The 18,711-nt window shown below is 42.0% G+C and overlaps 1 protein-coding gene across 5 annotated transcripts in view; it reads left to right on the forward strand.

Moving 5' to 3' along the window:
- The window catches only part of PTCH1 (patched 1), a 69,358-nt gene that overhangs the window by 21,808 nt on the left and 28,839 nt on the right, over positions 1 to 18,711 (forward strand). For 4 of the 5 annotated variants that reach the window (XM_036238789.1, XM_016159474.2, XM_036238790.1 and 1 more), the window contains exons 3-12: positions 6,844 to 7,033; positions 9,821 to 9,890; positions 9,995 to 10,086; positions 11,459 to 11,657; positions 11,942 to 12,063; positions 12,885 to 13,032; positions 13,834 to 13,965; positions 14,384 to 14,539; positions 15,226 to 15,324; positions 15,839 to 15,964. In XM_036238789.1, coding sequence (XP_036094682.1) covers positions 6,844 to 7,033; positions 9,821 to 9,890; positions 9,995 to 10,086; positions 11,459 to 11,657; positions 11,942 to 12,063; positions 12,885 to 13,032; positions 13,834 to 13,965; positions 14,384 to 14,539; positions 15,226 to 15,324; positions 15,839 to 15,964 — 1,334 coding nt within the window. The remainder of the gene's footprint in view (positions 1 to 6,843; positions 7,034 to 9,820; positions 9,891 to 9,994; positions 10,087 to 11,458; positions 11,658 to 11,941; positions 12,064 to 12,884; positions 13,033 to 13,833; positions 13,966 to 14,383; positions 14,540 to 15,225; positions 15,325 to 15,838; positions 15,965 to 18,711) is intronic. The other variant, XM_036238788.1, reaches the window with a different exon arrangement.

Genomic DNA, 18,711 nt, shown 5'->3' on the forward strand with positions numbered 1-18,711 from the left:
ATTGGGCCATCTTGGTGTTCCACAGGGGTGGGAGCCTGTGTCCTGCCCCCCCACCCCTCGTCCCCAGTGCATGCTCAAATAGGAGGCCAGTGAAAGGAGCCCAGGCAGGACAATGGCGAGGAGAGGTGATGTCAGCCCTACAGAAGCTGGAAGAAGGGAACAGGGGTTGTTATGCAACAGCCTGAATGCTGTGATAGAGAGCCCCTGCCATGCAAGCAAGCATTTGGGTTTTGTTGTTGTTGGCTTGTTTTCTGTTTTTATTTTTTTAATGAAGATTTTAGGAGGCCTTACTAAACACTTAGAATTTGATAACAACACGCTGTCCTTGGTCCCTCTGTTTCCTGGTCCAGCATTGCTTCTGAGAGAGTGCTACTGCGTGTCGGACCCTCCTGGGCTTGCTCAGCTCAGGGACAGGAAGCAGGACAGGCCTGGGTTTACACTAACTTGTTTGTAACACTTGAGTATTCTGGTTTTTAAATCCCGGTAGGACCTGGGACAGTTCACAGCTGGGCAGGTAGGCAGTTAGGGGTAAAGCAAAGCTCGACTGTGCTGTGTCCTGAAGGCTGTGATTTCCCTGGGCCTGTCGTAGTTAGGGTTGACTGCAGCCCTCACTTGCACAGCAAGTAACCAATGAAGAATGGGCCTCCTGACAGATGCAGTGTCATCTTGGGAGCTGGTGGCCCTGTAAGAAATACGGGGTGGAGGGGTGAGACTGTGGCAGGCAGAGTGCTAGGGTGACCTGATCGTGTCCGACAGGATGAACAGGCAGCTTCAGGGAAGGCCACTCAGAGGAAGCAGCCTGCGCTAGGCTGGAGCAGATGGCACCACAAACAGCTGGTGTGAGGGGCTTGCAGCCGGAATATGCTCCAAGCAATCCTATAGCTACTTTTCCTGAACTCCGCCCTCCACTCCCACCCCCTCCGTCTCTGGGGAGGGGTTGGGATGTTTCCTGCTCTTGTCTTGTTTTTGTGGTTTTCATCTCACTGGGTTCCCTCTTGAAGGGAAATTTTCTTTGGGCTATCTGATTCTAGCATTTTCCCATGGCAACACCCAAGGGCACAATCTCACAAGGAGAAAAACAGCCCAGAAGCTTAAGCAGCAGTTGGCTAGTCATGAATAAAAGAGATGGGTGGAAGAGTAACTAAAACTCACAGCCCGGGAGTTTTCAGCCAGTTGCCCAAATTACTGAATCTTCTTTATTTTTTTTTTTTAGTTTATGAAATGATCTAGTGGTAACAATTTAGCAGTTACCCTCTTTTAGAGGTTTGTACGTTTTTCACCCTCACAATAAGTAATCACAGCACTGAAAGAAGGACTTGAAATAACTAAGGGGGGGGAATCTCTCTAGGGTCTGTTAGATAATTCATGGGATTAATCAAATGCAAATGCTACGCCTGCGTATACACAGACCCTATTTTCCTAATTGGACTCTGAGTGGGTACTTTTCAGGCTGAAAGGGTCATTTGTTTTGACTGATTGACTTTTCGAGGCTTTGGGGAGAATTAATATCTTATACAGATGACTGCCTGTTCCCAAGGCTCTGTATTGAAGCTCTTCATTCATTCATTCATCTGACATACTGAGTATGTGCTGTGAGCTTGATGTACCGGGGTGAGTGAGTGGGCAGTGGAGGTGAGTGGGCAGCAGATTGTGCCTCCCGAAAGGACTTGGAATTTATTGGGAAAAACACTTTGGTTGGTCCCTCCGATTATCTTTTTGTGGATCACAATAAGCTTTTGTGAAAAGCTTTTTGCACAAATGCCAGAGCTTGTATTAAGCTCTGTGCTCAAGAATGATACAGCAGAACATCATGAAGGGGGCATCTCTTGTCTACCACGGATTGGAAATGATTTGGCCCAGCCTGTAGACGCATGTGTGGAATGGTTTCTCACCTGTACTGGCACTTTTTCACCTTGGAAGACCATACTTGGTTTGATTTGGGGAGGAAAGAATCAGCGGAGCTTAATTATGAACATCTTTGCAGAAGTGATGCTCTTTACCCCATCTCTTAAAAGAATTGGTTTAAGCCTCAGATATCTGGAGAACAAGATGGCGGAATTTGCAGGTAAAGAGGCTTAGGCCTCCTTGTTCTCTGTGACCCCTCATTTCTCTGCCCCTTTGGGGACCAGAAAAGGAAGGGGCCCTGTCCACCCATGGGGCTGTACTGACAAATCTGATATCTCCTCAGTGGCTATGAAAAATCTGGATGCAACATTGTTATCCTTTCAATAAAAATAGCAATTATTTGTTCTGTGTAATACTTCCATGCATTCTAAAAGCTCTAGCTGTGAGCTTTGTATAGTCTGGTCTTTGAGCTTTGGTGCTCTAAAACTCATATCCTCAGCTGGTGCTCAGAAGCTACAAGGCTTGCAGGGCATTTAGACTCAGGGTTAAAGGGTCAGTTTTGCCTCTTGTTAGCTTGGGTAGCCTTGGACAAGTCACCCAAAATCTGCAGCTGTGTTTTCTCACCAGTAAGGTAAGGGTGCTGTTACATGCTCTGCGATAAATGAGTAAATGAATGGGTGCTTGCTCAGCTACTGGTTAAGGGTTTGGGAAATTTCACATTCTTATTGGCCCTACAAGGTTAGTAGTAACATTTTAATCCCATTTAACAGAGAAGGTTACTGCAGCTCAACTGTATCCGGGACTTGTCCCAAATCTCAGTGCCCCAGGTGGCAGGGCTGGGATGCAGAACCTTCTGATTCTCTTTCTCATCACCTGTCTAGTCCAGCTTGTTGGAACTTGATGAGGGATTGGCACTGAGCAAAATATTTATAAATAAGTAAATAATGAGTGTGAAAGGGCTTTGTAGGTGGAAAGCACCGCACAAGTATAGAGGTGGGTTTTTTGTCCCAGGATCCCGAGATAACATTTCTTCAGAGTCTTGTTCAAAGAGTTTGGTTGTTATTTTATTGTTAAAGTTGTTATTAGGAGAGAGAAAAGTATATGAGGACTTTAGAATATGATAGATATGCATGTTATTTTTACGTGGAGCTTGTCTTTAATTCAGATCTCACTTATTTGTCTCTTTTTGGCACATGAAAGAAAGTCTTTATAATTATACATGTTCATCACAGAAATAATAAGAAATAGAGATAACCTCCCAAAAAGGAAGCAAAAAGTGATATTACCTATAAATCACCATACAGCAATAAGGGCTGTTGACATGACTGTTAGTATTCTTTTATCTACGTCACAAATACTGGATCTTACGGTTTATTCTGATCAGTAGTCAAAAATCACTATGCAGTATTTCATGAACATTCATTTATTTTAAAAATAATGACGAGGGACTTCAACCTTGAAAATGGGAAATAGAAGATCACACCTGCAATTTCAACCACTTGAAATGGATTCTGAGGGACTTCCTGAGAGCAGAGCTTCACACTGGTGTACGATAAGGAAGCCAGCAAGATAAGGAACAGCTCTGGTTGTTACTCAGCTATGATTTAGGGTAGCAAGTCAGGCAAGTTCATAAAATTGCTCTGTCCAGAGAGGTTTCTTTTTCTGGTAGCTTGTTCCAGAGTGCCTTGGGTGAATACTGATGTAAGATCACGTGAATGCTGTGCAGTTTATGACAGGTACACCTAAGAAGGAGCTATGTCTACCAGTGCAACCAGGTGAATGACATCATTATGGTGTCACCAAGCACCAGCCACACTCGCCTCCTTTTTCTCCCTGCAGAAGCCAAACCTAAGGGCTTTGCAGTTGCCAGTTCCTCTGCCCAGAACACTTCCTCCAGCTCTTCCAAGTTACTTCCTTTTAGGTCTTCCCTGGCTACTCCATTTGAAGTGGCCTTCCCCAACCCCACCACCCAGTAACTCACATGACATCCCCATCATCAGTTCTTCCATAGCACTTCTCATGCCATGAAATTATTATATTGGTTTGCTTGTCTGTTGCCTGTTTGCTTCACTAGCCAGTGAGACTCTTGGGAGTAGAGAACAAACTGGTCTCATCCACCAGTGCACCCCAGCAGCTTAGGACGTAGCACACACCCCCGAAATGCTCACCAGATGAATGAGTGGTGTTATTACCATTCATTTGTCAATTAAAGTGAATGTCAACTAAACTTCTTTAAAATTACTGAATAGTTTTGCAAAAATATATTTGGTTAAATATAAGATGAAATTTTAAAAAGTATGGCCATGTAATATGTAAAAAATAGAATTTAACAATACTCAAAAGTAGGATACAGCATATGTAGTTGAGGAAATTTAGAATTCAAGGTCTTTCAACTCTAGTTGCTTGGGCCACTTATGATAGTCTTGTCTTGGTTGAATCTGGTCACATTAGCAAAATGTTCACATTTATCACTTGAGCAAAGAGAGGGAAAAGCATAAGTGTTTTCAATTCCAGAGACCTGAAAATCCACACTTGAATTAAAATATGTGGGTTTACTTAAATATGCATCTAAAAAGGTGACATTACGGAACCTCTGAGGTACATTTTATATCTTATAGCAAGTAGCATAATTTCTGAAAACCCCTGTGATAAAATAATTGATCCATTATGAGGTTGGTGTGAAAGAGTATAGTCAAAGTTCTCAGCTGCAGGAACCTTGCATCTCATTTTTCTTGTGTGCTCTCCTCCTTTGGCTCATTACCATATTGGTTATAGTTACAGGCAGCCGCTTTGCTAAGTGGCAGCGGCTGGGGAGTCAGGGGGAGTCTGTGGTCCCGTTTTTTACCTTGTCATAATTCACCTGAAGTTTTAAGCTTCAATAAAAGTAAAAGGGAAGTGCAACTTTTCTAAGCAGAATGGGAAATCTTGTGCTAGCCAATGCTTGAGGAGGCAAGTGGAAATATAAATGATTTATAAGTGTGGGGCATTGATGTCATGTAGCCAGGAAAAATCAGGAAAAAAAAAAGAAGAAGAATGAGCTTTTTTTTTTTTTTTTTTTTTTAATTTGAGCTTTTGTTTTCAAAAAGGCTATTTGGAGCTTTTTGGTGTGCAGCTCTGTAGCTTCTCAGAAGTGACCTCTGGGCTAATAATTGGCTTTTTAGCCTTGAACAGCTTTTCTGTCTCTAGAGAAGGTAGATTGAGTGTGATTCAGCTCACTTGTTAATTGGTTGTATTGTAATTTCTGCCAAAAGGAGCCAGACCCTACCTGCAGGCAGTTTTAGAGGAGCATTTTGTAAATGCATTCTCCTTTGCCAGTTGTTTCCTTATGTTTTCCTGTGGTCTTCCTGGTACCTCAAATTGATTACAGAGTCCTCCCTAATTCCGCAGGGCATTTGTCAAAGTTCTCTGCTGGAGGGCTTTTAATACTTTATGTAACCAACTGATAATTTTTCCCACTCTTCCTCTCCTCCTTTATTTCCCCCTCCCTTCTCCCTCTCCGCTTCTTTCTGCTCTCTGATACCCACACAGTCGGTTCAGCCTCATCTCACAAAGTTCCGAGGTGGCATGGGCCATCTGCGTGAATCTGCACAGATGATCCTGCCAGCCTGTGAATCTGGACTAGTTTTCCTAATGAGGGCATGATTTGCTTTCTAGCCTGCCCCCTTGTTTATAAAATATGCCAAGAGAACTAAACAACCCGCCGTTCCCAGTACTTATTTACTTGCCCAAACCAAATGTTTATGTCCTTGCATACTAAACTTAATGGAAAAGGATTCCTCCTCATGGGGAAGCTGCAATGATCACTGATGGCTCTTTCTAAATGAAGCTGAAGGCCTACTTCTCAGCAAACATTCACTATCAGGGCCTTCAGGAACTATTCAGAATCACTTATAGGCCCTGGAGTGTGTGCGTGGGGAGGGGGCTCTAGGATTCTCTGTTGCTCCTCCCAGCCCCTTCCCTTCCAGCCCCTTATTCTTGACTGAATGAAATCAAAACACCCTTCAGGGCTTGGCCTCACCACTCTACTCCCCGCCCGGCCCCCCCTTCCCACCATACCTCCCAGCCAGGTTCAGCATTCTGAGCTTGGATTGTTCTAAAACCAGAACTGAAATACAACCTAGGACCTGAGGAAGAAGACAAAAAAGCAGTTTGCAGCAACAACATCACATGTACCTCCTTGCACTGGCTTCTAGCATGCCCAACTTTGGCCAGCCTATTGAAGAGCCAGGTTGGTGATGAGGCCAGTAGTGGTTCAGAATCATCTGGGGAGCTCCTGGAACACAGGCTGCTGGCCTCCAGGTAGCTTAGAACCTGGCATCTGTGTTTTCTGAGTGCTAACCAGGTAAGTCTGCTGGAACCAGGTTCCAGGGCTGGCCCCTGACAGCCACTCCTGACACATTTGGTTCCTCTCCAGTAGGATTTTCCTGTGTGCATCTGTGAATCCCATTCTTCTTCTCATGGCAAGTTTTGTGCCGAATACACTTTTGTCACTTTTACTTGTTCGTTTATTTGTTTTTTGCATAAGGAGAAACATTTCCTTGTTACCTTTGCTTAGATTATTTAGAAGAGTATAAATCGAAGCCATTTATCAATGGAATGTGGTGCAGGGGAGTGTTGTTTATACAAGTGAAAGAAATTGCAGCACAGGTATTTGGTCTGGTTTGCAAGGAAAAGGTGTCTCAAGTTTTCCTGCCACCTCCCCCCTTTATACATACAGTGCATTAGTCAGAAGGTGCACAAAGCACGTATGCATTAGGTTGGTGCATGTAACAGGCAGAACAGTTGTTAATGGATTTAGTGAGTATTTTTTTGTGTTTATTATTGGTAAAGTTAACATTGTCAATAACAATAACACAAACATTATTCCTCAAACATCAGTCATGTATTTTCATGGCCAGGGTATATTTATCATGTATCCTGTGCTTCTTAGTGAGATAACAGATGGAACACGAATTTGTGGGGGTTTGCTATTCTAATTGAAACCTCTACGTTTGTCAGTTGGTGGACGAGTGAGTCGCGAATTAAATTATACTCGCCAGAAGATTGGAGAAGAGGCTATGTTTAATCCTCAACTCATGATTCAGACCCCGAAAGAAGAAGGTGCTAATGTCCTGACCACAGAAGCACTCCGCCAACATCTGGATTCGGCACTCCAGGCCAGCCGGGTCCACGTTTATATGTATAACAGGTAAGGTGGTGGGAAGGAGCTGCTGGAATAGGCCCCTTTGTTGTAGTAAATAAGGTTGCCCTGGAAATATACCTGGGGTGTTAATTTAAATCATGTTTTAATGGAATGATTTTTCTAAAATCTTGATTTGTTTCCAGAGTTTGGTAACCGACCAAATACAGTACTTTACAATGTATTTTCAGTTAGTGTCCTGCCACTATACCCAAATGAGTATGATCCTTCAAGGAGCCATTTGGGTGGCTATATACCCATTCTGGAGATCTTTTATTACATAAGATGTTTTTAGGACAGTTAGATTTTGAATTGCCTTTGGTCAACTTACAAGGAATAAGAAAAGACTAGAAAAGAAAAAGAAGTTACTTCTTACTTTGTATTCACTGAAGATATTGATAGTTGTTAGTATGTGTCACAAAGCAAATAGGGGCTTGAGCCACTATGGTGAATTCCTACTGACAGTTGGGTGGAATAAGATAGACTCATATACAACTTTACAGAATATTACCAGTCAGCTTCATGGCTAATGTAACAATGCTGTGGGTATAGTAAAAGCATAGGAAGAGTTCTGTAACAAAACTAACACCACTTTTTCTTATCTATCATCTGAACTGTGAGTTATTTAGGGCAGGGACTGCATCTTGTTCATTCTTATACAGCATTTAGATCAGGGCAGACACTTGATTGGCTGACTGCCTGAATTGATAAATTTCAACTGGACCTTCTCCCTGAACTGTCAAAATGACTATCACTAACTCCCATTTCCAGGGGACCACTGAGTTGACATTTATATAACTCCAGCCCACCCCAGTAGGCTTTCAGCACCTCTTAACTGAGTGGTTGGCCAGCACGATTTATTTTTCACAGAGGGGGTAAAGAAGTGGCAATGTAGACACAGTCAGTGGCCAGGGAGAATGAGGGAGAAAAGAAAATGAAAATCTGTGCATGTCTCTGCTGTAACCACCACTCCTCATGGTCTTAACTGGCTCTGGCTGGAGGACAGGATCCTAGGGCCCAGCATCACCTGGGACAAGTCACATATCTTTGGCATACCCTTGTTTCTTCATCCATAAACTAAGCCATGATCATGTTTGCTCCATGACCTTCAGGAGCTTCCCAGAACAGAAGCAGATATATGTGTATATGAAAGGGCTCTCAAAAATGTAAGGAGGTATTTTAGCACTTTTGTCAGGCAGATTTGGCTGGAGAGCATAGCACATCCTGGCTCTTACCAACACAGCTTTCCCAGTCTATCAGGAGCGGTGTTGGGGAAGCAACTACCCAGTGCAGTTCTGCGAAGTTTGCAATTGGGAAATGGGTGTCACAGGGCCACTGTGAGCATGTTGGATGCATTCTTAATATAATGGGAACCTACTGTGAAGGGCTTGTCACTTACACACCTAAGGAGAAAATGCGCGCATCTGTACTATGAAATTACACTCTTAAGCTGAGATGGAACCAGAGAACTTTTATGCATTGAAATGAACTTTAAAGAACACCTCTTTCAAACCATCTGATAGTTCAGGTGAGAAAATGGAGAATTAGATTGATACAGTAAGCCAGTGTTGTGTGTTTTGTTTGTTTGTTTGTTTTTCCTAATGCACAGCCATGCCCTTCTCAAGAAAGGGTACTTAAAAATTAATCGATCAAGTGATAGTAAGTTAGAACCTACTCATGCTAGATAGCCTGCGTTGACACTATGTGGAATTAAAATACAAAGATATAGAGGAGTGGGTGGGTAGATGGATGATGGATGGGTATCTTGGGTCCTACTCTCAGGAGCCAACAGTCTAGTTAGGGAGAAGAAGGACATCAATACAGATAAGCAAGTACAAAGCCAAACACAGGCAGTCCCCACTGCAGGTGCTCCAGGTGTCATGCAGGAGATCTTACCAACCAGTACTCCAAAATTTTCAAGAGAAAGGGGTCATTTAATTGTACTGGCCAAAGAAAGCTTAGCAGAAAGACGCCGTTTTAGCCCAGTGCTGAGGGATGGGTGGGGCAGGTGCACAGGAGTGCTTCTTGGGGTGACCAGAACAAGTCTGGAAGGTTCTTTCCCCGCCCTCTCTTGGATTTGCCATCCCCACTGTCTCTAAATTTCTTTTTTTTCGAGTTAGACTTATCTCCCTAAAGTCATGGGCTTTATACAGCATTCTTCTAGGGGTAACAAAACGCTATAATAATATGTAGATGATAGATAAAAGAGGTAATTATTGATCATTATATTTAATATTTTTATAGAACAAGAAGGCTGTAAAGTGGGAAACTGATCTACCTGGCAGTGCTTTGTAGCTTCCAGAGCTAAGAGCAGGAAAGTTCATTTTGAACACTTTCTGTTAATAAGGACGTTATCTGCCAGTGGGGAAAAAAAAAAAAAGTAATATTTCCCCACCTGAATATATGTTAATACATTATAATCCTTACTGATTTAGTCCCCATGTATTTTGAATTTGTGACAATTCAGCTCTGAATTATCTGCCCTGAAGTTGTTTAATGTATGTAGAAAAGCAGATTAATGGTGTAAACAAGATTATTGAGAGAACACTTAAGAGAACAAGACTTCTCGAGTACTTTGATAGCATCATTTACATAAACACCCCACATGTTAATTACAATTGAGTATTATCTATTCATTAAAGCAAGCTTGTTGGGTCTCTACTTGGCAAAAGCTTTGCTCGTTTTGACAGATACTTAAAAGTGATCAAAATTGCCATTCTTTCTGTATGTTCTATAGTTCTGATTTTGTACTGATTTCCGCACTTTATTACAATGAGAAATTTTTATCTCTAATAGGCAGTGGAAATTAGAACATTTGTGTTACAAATCTGGAGAACTTATTACAGAAACAGGTTACATGGATCAGGTATGTTTTCTTTCTGTTTGCAAAAAAAATTCTCAGAAATTCTGAAACCATCCTAGTGGTGTATGTTAGCCTAATGCATAGCCTCTTCTTGTTAACTTTGACAGATAATAGAATATCTTTACCCTTGTTTAATCATTACACCTTTGGACTGCTTTTGGGAAGGGGCCAAGTTACAATCAGGGACAGCGTACCTACTGTAAGTGTATCATCTTATTTTCTGTTGTCTGTGATTTCTAGGCTCTAGAATGTTTCTCGTGTTACTCTATCATTGTTTCAGTTTTAAACAAGAAATAAAAACGTTGAAATTACATGTGCATTTTTTGAATAAATAGTTGGAAGAGATGGGACTTCAGCAGAATATTTTTTCTCATCAAAAAAAGTTCCGTAGGCATCATTAAATTTCATTCACTTTTACCAGCCTATTTATATGCAAATAAAATGCAAATGATTTTGGTGAATGTGTGATTTTTTTTTAACTCTTAAAAATGTTTGCAGTTTTGCGGATTAGGCACTCAAGTAGGTTTAGCTTATCTTTTAAGGAGAGAACTTACTAGTGGTACATGTCAGAACTACATATTTTGAGTTAAAATTCAAGATCTTCCTGTGAAGTAAAATGCTAACTTTCCTCTGGATCACATTAATGACATTTAAGGGGGAAATCTGCTATCTGAAGGCCCCTGGTAGGGGATGCTTCACAGTTTAGCAGTTGGATATTATATACACCGAACCATTTAAAGAATAATTGTTAATCAGTGTCGACATTTTCAGTTAATTATGCAAGAGTTAGTGCTTGGGTTATTGTTTCTGTCCTAGCTTGCACATATCTGCAAAAGCAATTTGCAGTGGCCATACCCTGACCTTCAGTGTACAGTTTTAGATGGGAAATAAGGGGTTTTGTGTTTTCTGGTTGGGAGATTCTGAATAATGATTTCAGCCTGGTTAAGCAGCTACAGTGTGGTTTGAACCACATAACAGGCAGCCAAAAGCCTTTCTGGTCTGTCAACAGCACAAATTCAAAAGTGAGTGTGGGGGGAAGTGGCCTTGATGGCGGTGATGGCAGAGGCAGCAGGGGGCTTACGGGGTTGACTGCCAGGCTGTCAGGGAGAGCTCATAAGTATGGGATTATTGCAGGTAATGGAGATCAAATATTTTGATTGACGACATATACAAAGCATTTATTAGGCTGGCAAGTGCTAATTTGACATTGTGCTCCCTCCCCCTTTTTGTTTTTGGTCTTAATTTTGAATCTCAGTCTTTTGCTTACCAGCCACTAGCTAATTTTGTTGTTAGGTATTAAAAACAATATATCAGCAAATAAAGATTCTTTGTGCCTTTGTTCATTTATCAGCTCTCTGCTTGTCCTCTTCATTCACGAGTTATTTTCCTGACTTCTGTTTGTATGCAGATAGACTTGAAAGGAGCATTTTTTTGTGCCAGGGTCCTAGAAATAGCATTACTAAAAAGCCTCATGTAATTGGATGCAGTATGTGCAATACATGTAGTCTTGTTATTTCACTAAGGGTTTAGAAGCCTCTTTTCATTGTCTTGCCTCCTAATTTCTTTCACAGAGGTAAGCCTCCTTTGCAGTGGACAAACTTTGACCCTTTGGAATTCCTAGAAGAGTTAAAGAAAATAAACTATCAAGTGGACAGCTGGGAGGAAATGCTGAATAAGGCAGAAGTTGGTCATGGTTACATGGACCGGCCCTGCCTCAATCCGGCTGATCCAGACTGCCCCACCACCGCCCCCAATAAAAATGCAACCAAAGTGAGTACATTCTTCTCCAGATGGGTAGAGAGAAAAATGTGATGTTTTCCCCCATTTTTTGTTTTATTATTTTCATTTGTAAGATTTCATTCTCAGTAACTTTTTTATGGAACTAAGTTTGTTTATAGAGTGAAATTTTGGTGTAAGATTTGCCATACACCTCTCATTAGCCTTGTTTTTAATGTTCTCTCTGAAACAAACAAGCCCTGAATGCACTGGATTTTAACAAGGCATGTGACCTGCCTGCTAATTCCCGTAATTATGTGGCTGTCTTTCTATTTTAGCCTCTTGATATGGCCCTTGTTTTGAATGGTGGATGTCATGGGTTATCCAGGAAGTATATGCACTGGCAGGAGGAGCTGATTGTGGGTGGCACGGTCAAGAACAGCACTGGGAAGCTTGTCAGGTAGGTAATCTAACACACAAAGGAACATCTAAGCCATCTCATTTTTATCCTGTTCTGAGAACCCACTCCCCCTCTGACAACTGCAGGTGTATTTGTATTAATACTTAACTGTTATCCTTGCTAGCCGTCCACTGTAATAGAATATTAGGAAATGTTAGCAAACCAGACCAGCTCAAAAGGCACCTTGTGGGGAATTTTTCAAGAGCAGATTTGTCATTATCATCCATATTAACTATAGTTAATAACCGTTGGTCTTTTTACATCTGCCCACTATGTGGAAAGTCAGGGCAAGTGTAAAGCAGGCAAGAGACGTTGGTCATAGCATATAGAGTTAAATGATATGAGCTAAACTTCATCATAGCCAGTAAAAGACCAACAAATGACAGCTAACCAAGGATTATCCTCTGTGCACTTGTGGACTCTGCTCTGGCAAGTGTCAGGCACTCTGTCTGAGGTTTCTCCCTTGGGAGAGTCATCGTCTGGGATTTCTGCACAAGTGAGTGTGCAGGGGTGAGCCCAGCATATCTGGTCAAGCTATCTACTTCTCTACTTTTCCTGTTTCTCTGAATAGAAACTGAGAAAGGAAATTGCTTATTAATTCAATTTGGGAGTCTATCTGTAAAAGGTTTGTAAGGTTACACCTTTACTATGGTACATCAGTCTGTTACATAAAATAACCGTTCAGGTCCCATTTTAATGGAAACATGTGCTCATGTAGAAGAATAGAATGACTGCAGGTGAGTTGGGGGCACCCTTGGGGATTTTACGCAGTGAGAGCTGCTTCCTGGGGGTGCTGATCTATGCCTTCTCTCCTGTTGCAGTGCCCATGCCTTGCAGACCATGTTTCAGTTAATGACTCCCAAGCAGATGTACGAACACTTCAAGGGGTACGAGTATGTTTCGCATATCAACTGGAATGAGGATAAGGCCGCGGCCATCCTAGAGGCTTGGCAGAGGACCTATGTGGAGGTAAATCGCCAGTGTTCTGATGCCCACGTTTGAATCTGTGTACAGGATTAGCAAACTTCATTTGAATGACATTTTAAAACTTGTTTAAATTAAAATTTATTTTCAAAACAGTTTTTACTTCTGGGAACTTAGTGGGATGAAAACTTTTTTGTCCTTCCTTGACATTGAAAATCTTAATATCTAGGGGAAGCTAATTCTGATCGGGGTGCCCTGAAACATTTTGAATAACCAGTTCTGAACTCCAGAGCTAAGGCATAATAGTGTTTAAAAAAACACTCAGCAAGAAAAGGTGTCTGGAAAACATTAGCAAGGCATAGAATCTGTTCACAGCTGCAGTCCCCTTGGTTAGGTCATGTGACAGGAGCTGGCCTTTGTTTCCCAAGCAGTGACCTCCACGGAGCTGCATATGACCTTTTAAAAGTGGCCAGCAAATGAAGGGGGGAGGAGTGCCCATAAGAATGAGTTGTTTTGGATTACTGGGGAACTGATGGGACTGAAAATCGGTTGTAGAGTTATGGTGAGGGGAATAGCAGTCTTCCACATAAAGTAAATAAAGCACCGGCAGTGAACTTCAGTGACACCAGCTCACCTCAGCATCACAGTCTTACTTGATTAGTGGTCACCTTCACTGTCCCAGGCCCAGGGTCATTTAATGTTCATCCAAGTTCAAACTTGAATCATGTAGAACTCTTTATAATGAGTCAGAAAAAGAAATGGGGGGTAAGTGGAGGAGACATGTGCTGTTGAAGCTCATTGAAGCTTTCATTCCATTTGGGACTTATTTTTATGTTGTGGCCACAGGTGGTTCATCAAAGCGTCGCCCAGAATTCCACTCAGAAGGTGCTTTCCTTTACCACGACAACCCTGGACGACATCCTCAAATCCTTCTCAGATGTCAGTGTCATCCGAGTGGCCAGTGGCTACTTACTGATGGTAAAAATCAGTTCATTTCTCCTAGGGGTTTGCAATTATTTTGGTTTTTGGTTTTTACCTTTCCATGACGGCTCCTGCTTTTTAACTGCTCTTAACACACATGTGCATCTAAGAGAGAGCTCCTCCCTTCATAACAGTTTGAAAAGTGGTTGTGTAAAGCATTTTTTCTCATTTGCAGTTTGCCCGTCTTTGACTTGTATCATTTCATGTGATGTCTGTAATGTAAATTTTTGTTGTTGGATTTCATAAGTTCTACGTTTTGATTTGGGGTGACGGGTGGGGGAAAACATTAGAATCCTTACACATTCTAATGTTTGGCTTTTGTTTTGTGTCTTCCCCCTCCCCCTTCTCTCCCCTCCTCCCATTCCCCTTCATCTCCTCCCCACCCCCACGCCCACCCCAATGGTTCTGCTTGCAGCTTGCCTATGCCTGTTTAACCATGCTGCGCTGGGACTGCTCCAAGTCCCAGGGTGCCGTGGGGCTGGCTGGCGTCCTGTTGGTTGCACTGTCAGTGGCTGCAGGATTGGGCCTGTGCTCATTGATCGGGATTTCCTTTAACGCTGCAACAACTCAGGTACTAAAGGAGCCATCCATCCGCTTTGTTGACCAATACCCCTCCCCAGGCTCTGGCCTCCTGTGTGGCCTCCTATGTGTCCATGTCACCTAAAGGGTCTTCCAGCCTTTTCCACTAGGATGCCACATTTCTCAGGGGAGATGTGCCTCTAAATGGACTGCTCCCAGTTGGCAGTGGGCAGAAGATCTGAATGTGCTTGTTGCTTCACTTATCAGTGGAATTTAGATGATTTATTAAAGCAATGGTTCTCAAACTTTAGTGTGTGTTAGTTAGAATCACCTGGAGAGCTAATGAAAACTCAGATTGCTGGGCCCCACCCCCAGAGATTCTAATGCAGTTGGCGTGGGATGGGGCTGGAAAATTTGCATTTCTAACCAATTCCCAATGATACTGATCATGCTCTGAGAATCACTCCTTTATGTGAGTTATATTCCTTCTCATTTACTAGTGTATAAAAAATTTGTATGTGAGGCTTAGAAATAGAAATGTACAATATCTACCGTGAGCTAAAACTGCTACACTTTAGAGATTTAACTATCAGATAGACCTCGATTTTTCACCATAAATTAATGTAAGCTGTCCTTAGGTAGCCACTGGGGACACTGGCGGCAATGCTTTAAATAGCCTTAGAAGGATCAGAATAAGACCCCACATGTCTAATCTACTGTCCTTTGTTTTCACTTTAGGTTTTGCCATTTCTTGCTCTTGGTGTTGGTGTGGACGATGTTTTCCTTCTGGCACATGCATTTAGTGAAACAGGACAGAATAAAAGGATCCCTTTTGAGGTAATAGAAAAAGAAGAAAGGATTGAGGACAGCCTAAGTCACCTCTGTTCTTAAATATTTGTCCTTTCATTTTTCGCAATCTGGCCCCAAAATAATTTCATCCCAAGTCAGATGATGGGTTACTGGCTGCAAATGAGTAAACTAAGTTAGAAGAAGCTCAGGAACTATATTCCAAACTACACTTTTGTTTCTCTAGGGTTTTTTTTTTTTTTGTCACTTGGTGCCCACCTCCTTTTAAATCATATTAAAAGTTTACTTAAATCATTATCTTGCAGCTTTGTGTTTTGGATAGTAATAACTACAAACAACATGTGACTATGTAGACGGTACTGAAAACATTTTCAATGCCGGCGTTAGAGAGAAAGGCAGCGATATATATTCAGTTCATATCCCTAATGTCAGTGCTCTAGACTATCAGTTGTCTTATTTTGCTGAGATTTGAATTGTTCATAGTTTGTGCTCTGAGGAAACCCTTCCCTGTGTAGCTCTCAGCACTGTGGTTTCTTGCCCTCAGGACAGGACTGGGGAGTGCCTCAAGCGCACAGGAGCCAGCGTGGCCCTCACGTCCATCAGCAATGTCACAGCCTTCTTTATGGCCGCATTGATCCCGATTCCCGCTCTGCGGGCCTTTTCCCTCCAGGTGAGTTTTGCAGTGATTACATCTATGTGAGCACTGCAGTGACACTGAGCATCTCCACCACTGTGCTGACCGTGCCATTGCCATGAGTAAAGTAACATGCCAGCAATTTGGACTCTTTATGGCCAGATGTTTCTTTAAACAATAAATCTGACATTCTCTCTAAAAAAAAATTCTAGGGTCCTTTCTTTCCTTTTAAGCCCAATAGCCCAGATGCCCTTAGCCTGGGTATTCTCAAGCTATGGTCCCTTAGGGCAACAGCCCCCAGCCTTTTTGGCACCAGGGACTGGTGCTCCTTTGAGAATCTAATGCCTGACGATCTGAGGTGGTGGTGCTAGCACTGGGGAATGGCTGCAAATACAGATGAAGCTTTGCTCACTCACCCGCCACTCACCTCTTGCTGTTGCAACCAGGTTTCTAACAGGCCACTGACTAGTACCAGTCTGCACCAGTCTGCAGCTCAGGGGCTGGGGACCCTTGCCTTAGGGAGTTGCCCTTTTCTTTTAGTTAAACTAAAAGGGCTACTCCATGTGGGACACCGATAGGCCCCTACTCCAGATAGGCAGGAGTTCTCTGGATTCATGCATGGTACAGCCCACTTCCTGGCCATTTCTGCTTCTAAACCCGTGTATTAGTTTCTGTGCTTATTCCCCAAGCATGCCACCCTCTCTTCTGCTTTCCTTGAAGCAGCCCTAACACAAAGCAGCTCTATAGAGCAGACTTCATTGACAATGAAGAGGAGGTTGCATTAGCTCAGGCTAGGTGACAACTTAAAATTAAGTGTTAGACACCACTGTGTGAGAATGTGTTGGCCGATCTCTGCCTGCAGGAGGGTTCATTGAGGGGCCTTGCCACCTCCTTTCCTTAGTTAGCGTCCACAGACTCCTGTCTCCTCTTCTCTTTTCTTTTGGTCCCTGACTCCCCTCACAGGCTGCCCAAGAAAACTCAAAATTCTTTTTCCTTTTTTATGCAGAACAATTTGGCTCCCACATTGTACTACTCTCTCCTTCCAAACCAGGCCCTTTCACACTTAGAGGCCATCGAGATGTTTTTTTAAACAAAGAGCCAGCTTATGTACATTGAAGGATGGAGAGTTTTCTAGACTGGGCTGCAGCTGTGGTCTGTTGGTGCTCGGTTTACAGAGCTCAGCATTGCTCAGCAGCCATTGGAAACTCACGGGACTCCCAACATTCATCGGTGCAGCAGATAAGGATGGTGACTTGACCACTTTTTGGTCTTCTGAAGCAGTTTTAAGGTTTTGATATCTCAAGGATATCATTGAAATTTTGTGAACTGAATTCAAATTGTAAAGCTTCCACTATTTTCCAAGAAAGATTAAAGGAGCACTGGCTTTTCCTTTTTTTTTTTTTTTTTGTTTACAATATGATTGTAATTCATAAGATGGTCAGGTTTTTAAAGGAAACTACTTTCGATGTCACTTTTAAAATTGTTACACACCCACCTTATTCAGAGTGCTTTATTTTCTTTAATCACCGAAAGGTTCTAAGGATTGTGACCAAGAAGAGACACTGCCAAATCATAAATTAAGTTTCAGTTTATATTTTTGTCAACATGTTTAGCTCTTTTTTAGTCTTCATATTTGAATTGCATTTCACTCATTACTGATAAAGACGTAATCAGACGTGATCCTGCTGTGTTGGGACGCTAGCCTTATTTAATATTTAGTGTTAGATATAACATGAAAAGAGGTTTTGTACCAATCACTATGACTACCAACTCCCAAAAGAAAAAATACTTTAAAAAATAAAAAAAGTTTATTTTTGTTATAAATTCACATAATACTATAAATAGAGATAGTAAGTGAATAAATTGATAATGTTAAATCTGAAATGGACGGAGGCTCAGGAAAATGAAAATATATCTAATTGCTTACTAACATGGAAGATAAATAAAAGATGCTTGCTGAATTATTGGTACGACTTAAGCTATAGTATGCTTTTTTTCACAGGCATGCATCTGCACAGCTCCCTTTGATATCCTGTTCTTGTTTCATATGCAGCAGATTCTGGAATTGTTCTAGAGTCTTTTAGCAGTGGGACCTTGTCCTCTCGTCTCTCTCCTTCCTGCTCGCCTTTTCCTTCACTGTTCTTTATCTGCTCTGCCTCATGCTCCTTCTTTTCTTCTTGTCCTCTCTCATTTTCTCTCGTCCTCTCTCAGTACACACTGATGGTTCATCAAGGCATACTCTCCTTTAATGGTATCCTATGGTGTGGTGGTCTGAAACGCTGCATGAGTTTTCCTTACGTCTTTTAGAAAATCCAGTACGCTAAGTTCTTCCAAGGTAAGCACTGAGATGAAATGAGTACTGTGGGTTTTGCGTTTCTGTTCCAAGGCTCTGGAGTATCACTTTTGAAAACTGCATCTACAGCTTCCAGGAGTCCTCATTTATTAAAGAATGGGGCTTCCTGTGACACTGGCTTGTTCTCTGTCAAACAAACACATGCCCCCCTCCCCACCCCCCACTGCCTAGAAAAGAAGAAACCATAAGGAAAAATAAAGAGAATGTTCCTTGAGTTTTGCAGTAGTAATCAGAAATTTTGACACTGGTTCCCTTTTAAATGTATTGACATTTGAAATTGACCATTATGTAACTTCTCTTTTCCTTTAGTGAACTGTGTTAAGTTGTGACTCTTTGTATTCATTTGTATTTATATTTTCAGGATGATACAAATTAAGCATCAAAATGCAGAGACCTAAAGTGGCTCTATCCAATAGTAAACCTCTGTTAA

Source organism: Rousettus aegyptiacus, unplaced genomic scaffold, assembly GCF_014176215.1.
Source record: "Rousettus aegyptiacus isolate mRouAeg1 unplaced genomic scaffold, mRouAeg1.p scaffold_m13_p_3, whole genome shotgun sequence".
Taxonomy (NCBI): Eukaryota; Metazoa; Chordata; class Mammalia; order Chiroptera; family Pteropodidae; genus Rousettus; species Rousettus aegyptiacus.